This window comes from Pavona decussata, unplaced genomic scaffold, assembly GCF_977016875.1.
Source record: "Pavona decussata unplaced genomic scaffold, jaPavDecu1.1 SCAFFOLD_386, whole genome shotgun sequence".
Classification (NCBI taxonomy): Eukaryota; Metazoa; Cnidaria; class Anthozoa; order Scleractinia; family Agariciidae; genus Pavona; species Pavona decussata.
The window spans coordinates 3,731,828-3,736,400 of NW_028145758.1; the positions used below are offsets into that span (position 1 = coordinate 3,731,828).

Sequence of the window (4,573 nt, forward strand, 5' to 3'; positions counted from 1 at the left end):
TGTTGCTTTTTCAACTCGTGTTGTAACGGTTAGTTCCAATTTTATTTATTTGTAACTTCTTTTACTTCTCTCCCTGCCTCGATTAGCCAGCTACATGTGGTGGAAGAATTTTTGTATTAATTTATCTAATTTGTTGTAATAAAGTTTTGTTGTTTTTGTTGTTGCTGTTGTGTAGTCTGCTATTCACACTCGCGTTTCAGTTAGTTATACATATTCTCATGAGGGTTTGTCCAAACACACCTTCAAAAACTCATTAATAATTCATAAGCCCGTTGACCTATCAAATGGTCGATAAAAGATCGCGTGCAGTGGTTTTAAAACCCGATAAAACCTCCTCCTTATTAGTATGCGGCGTTTAATGTTTTTCTCGTATGCTAATTTCTACGCCAACGTTCACAAAAGCATCATTGTTATGACCTCTCTTGAAACACGCTTTTCCAGGAATGTTTTTGAAGCCGTTCAAAAAAACTTGCAGCACGGGTTTTATCGGGTCTAAAATCACTCGGTTGCGCCTCGTGGTTTTAAATCCTGATAAAACACTGCTGCTCGTGTTTTAAGGATCACTTCATCATGACATATATTTTTCATGTTTATACTATGTTCAAGTTTAACATTGCCCAGTGTTTGTTGCAAACACTCTCAAGTAGCTTTTATCCTTATGCTATTTTTGCTCGCTCATTGAAAATGATTTTAAAGGCTTATTTTAAGCCATTGGTAAAGAAACATCTAAGTTAAAAACCGAGGAACAAAAATCTTTCGAAAGAATTTCTACTTTCTGGTAATTAAACTCGCATCAGAGTTCACGTTAATCCAGGATTAGGTTAATCGGGCTTTCAACAACTGGACCCAGCAATGCTTTTGGAATTCAGCCCAGTTGATCAAACAACACGCTTGACACAGTTTGAAAGAGTTTTGAAATATCAAAGAATTATAACTTGTCGTGTAACCCAAAAGAAAAACTGACAAATGAGCAAATTAAAACAACCAGTATTGGTTGACGAGGATTTCTGACAGAGACGAGACACTGTTTTTGTGTATGTTGAAAATAAGACAGGAAACCTTGGTTATCAATGAAAAATGTTGGGATGTAACCGAGGCAAACGGCCGTGGAAAGCCTCGCTCTTTCGCTCAAACCACGTGACCCGACACGTATTGACATGACCAAGATGAAAGACAGAGAGAGGCCTGGGAACTAGGCAAAATCAACTCAAATGAAGGTTAAAACTATAATATAAACGAAATTAAAAGTTTCAAATGGTTGATGAAATAAAAGATACGCAAGAAAGGATATTCATCTTACAAGATCACACGATAACGAGTACTCACACGGTTGCGACCACGGCAATAGCCCATTTTACAGTTGTGTGCTTAGTGACCTGGCCTTGAATTGGAAGCGAGGCTGGGGGTGACCTTGTCTTGATACAAACCTCACCGTGCTTTTCATATGTAGATCATGCTGTTCTTATGCTAGTTTTCATCTACATATGAAAAGCGCTGAGGTTTGTATCAAAATATGGTCACCGGCAGCCTCGTTTCCAATCCAAGGCCAGGTCACTAAGCACACAACTGTAAAATGGCCTATTACTTTAAAGGAGGAAAACTACTTCTGGTGGAAATTAAGGTGGGGGTAAACGTGAATTTGAATGGAATTTTAAGAGGTTTGAAGAAGAGATAAAAGAAAGAAAATGATTTTTAAAACACCAACAGACAGTTGATACCCACGCAAGAGCACCCCAGGTTGCTAGTGGACTAACTTGGTATCCGTCTATTAATAAACTACAAATTCTAATTTTAAAACTTCACTAAATCTTCAATATTTCTTATTTCTCTTAATTTTACCAATCCTTCTAGAAAAACTATCTCCTCCCAAATATACCCAAAATTCACCTAAAAATTCACAAAACACCCAACAACATAGATTTACGGGATAAGCAGAGAGTTTTTGGATTGCTTGAAACGTGAACGAGATATTTCCATTAAACCGATTTTAAGCGGCATGGAAACGGCTTTCAGGTTTACCCGCGCCTTAAACTGCGCTCAACATGAATGCAAGAAAAACCTATATTAAGGCGAAACTGAGATATATCTTCTAGTAAATTACGCGTAAACGAAGAAAATTAACTGAAAGCGACGTAAATGAAACGAAACACTATTAAATGAACAAGTCAGTGAAACATAACGCTAAGTGACTACAATCTTAGTTTTATAATACTTTTCATAAGAACATGAGGTTAACTAAAATTGAAGAACACACTAAGAACATTACCCAGACCGGACAGCCAGTTATGACCATTTTTATTTTGATCAAATGAACAGAATGAAATACGGATAAAATAATACATGTAAAACTTCAGTCTATACAGTCCACAAGAGTACATGTAAGCCGCGCAACAGAGCATATCACGAGAAACGTACTTGACAACAAATTACGGCACATATTGCTCTTTGATGGTGTCTTGGTCAAGTCCGCATAACAACATCTCGAGAACTTTTTCAGGCTCAAATTGCCAAAAATAAGCACACCTTAGCCCCACAATTAGACGTTCTATATAAAAAGAGAGTACACGAGAAAAACTACGGATGCGTAACAGAAGAAAAGCACTAGAAAACAAAACAACTAAGACAAAAGTTGGATTAAGATCCTACCGAGTATCAGTGATTTATTCACGGACACGATGCATTTATTTTCTTGCAGTTTATTATAAATACGGATATTGTCCTTGGCATAAATCGCCTTTAGTTATTACAAATTCGTTTCAAAATCTGTTCAACCGTTACGTGTTAGTCTCTCAAACATGCATCAGAAATTCGAATAAATGTGTCAGAAATGGGGAACACTTGACAGCCAGCCTGGATGGAGCGCTCGTGGTGTCATGTACAGTCACTGTAATTATATTTTTGGCCATTTCTTCGCTATATTACTTAGTTTTATCACTGGGCTCCTGTCCGCAGCTATCGAATAAAGACCGCGGCAATTCTCAGCTGTCAGTTAACGTTAAACCTTTGGCCTCTGAATTTTCATCTATCAGTTACTGCCCCATACCGACCATCTTAGCAAGGTTAATAGAGGCAGGAACAAGGTTGTAATAAAGGTACAGTAATTCTGTTAACGACAGTAGAAATTTACTGAAAATTAAGGTTAAGGTATATAGAGCTTTGTGTTGCTAGGCTACCACGGTTTTATAGTGTAGAAAGAGATGGTAAACTGAAAAACTTTTCCCGAGAAGCGAAGCGCAGTCAATTTATAACTTCAATCTGTTAATGTAATGCGATTCTTTTTCAGAAAGCTGTCAGTACTTTCCCATTTTTCGATTTTCTGAAGCAAGTTTTAAAGCAACTCTGAGAGGTCTTCAGCCCTGATATCCGACTAAGTCGCCTAAGCCAAGGGTTGGGCGAGTTGACAACTCCTCTGGAATATACTCGGCTTGCAGTGGGGTTACACATCGTACAAGAATAAAGGCGTGCTTTGAAGAATCGGGTGAGGCGTTACTGGCAAAGCGGATATCTCTCCCGTCGACGTGCTCATTGGTTGCGCGAATTAGCAGACCGTTGTTGGGTACTCCGTTTCCCCAACGTTTGACTGCATCTGTGACGTCGAACTCCACGAAACCACTGGGACGGTATGGAAAGATTGTGACTTGGCCTGGTTGCGGTGTGGCAGCAGCATCAGTGTTATCCAGGCCAAGATATGGAGTGGACCAAATAGCACCACCAAGGCGCTTGGTACTAGTCGTTTGAGCCTCATTCCAGGTCTTTTTCACCAAGTGCACCTCCAGAAAACGTGGGATGAAAGGCACTTCCTCAATGGTTTTATAGCTTGCCTTGTGTGCATACTCGTAATACAGGTACATTTTGGCGGCGGAAATCAGTGGAGCCGGACAGCTTGTGGGAAGGTTCTCGAATTGCACCAGAGATCGCTTGTTGGGGAAATCCGGATGCTTGGATACGATAAGATACTTCAAATAGTTAAAGTTCGTTGAACCTCTTTCTAGCGTGACATCTTGTGTCACGTCAAGCCTATGCACCTGTCCCTTACCAGTGTCGTAAGTTTCCACGCCATTAGCGGCAGGAACAAGTAACGCTACCAACATCATGGTTACCATGGCTACGCTCATTGTTTGTTCTCTGTTCTAAATTTTGAAAAGCAAAAGTATAAGTATATTTAGACTGAAGGCTGAGAAAAACATTGATTTGTCCGTTTCGAGTCACTAATAAGCTCTGGAAAAGTGGAACATTATGTCAACCAATTTGTACAAAAGCTCTGTTATGAGCTTCACTAGTGAGGAGTTTCTCTTGCGTTAACGACCGGGTGCGAATTTACCTCGGCTCGCGTAAACAAATAGAGAAAATGTACAGAGGGCTTGCGTCGGCGGAAAAAGTCAGAAAAGTTCAGCGAGAGTTGAACGTGGTTCAGGGAACAATTTCGACCGACGTAAACTACTTGCAAGAGCAACTGAAGTATGGAAAAAACGACTTATTTGATCCTCCGACACCTGTACTCGCGTTAGTGCGTGCACGAACTAGCGTGGACCGCGCTTTTGCTGTGATACCTTAGGGCCATGAAATCGATTGA

The 4,573-nt window shown here is 39.9% G+C and overlaps 1 protein-coding gene across 1 annotated transcript; it reads right to left on the bottom strand.

Annotated features, from left to right (window-relative positions):
• Window positions 1–3,225: 3,225 nt before the first annotated feature.
• Window positions 3,226–4,126, bottom strand: LOC146451742 (uncharacterized). The gene has a single exon (XM_085098940.1). It carries the CDS (start codon window positions 4,113–4,115, stop codon window positions 3,351–3,353), a length of 765 nt encoding a protein of 254 aa, XP_084955066.1. The 5' UTR covers window positions 4,116–4,126; the 3' UTR covers window positions 3,226–3,350.
• Window positions 4,127–4,573: the final 447 nt, after the last annotated feature.

Bases quoted from the DNA above. Each gene is read 5' to 3' on its own strand.
- LOC146451742 (XM_085098940.1), bottom strand. From the start codon at position 4,115: ATGAGCGTAGCCATGGTAACCATGATGTTGGTAGCGTTACTTGTTCCT.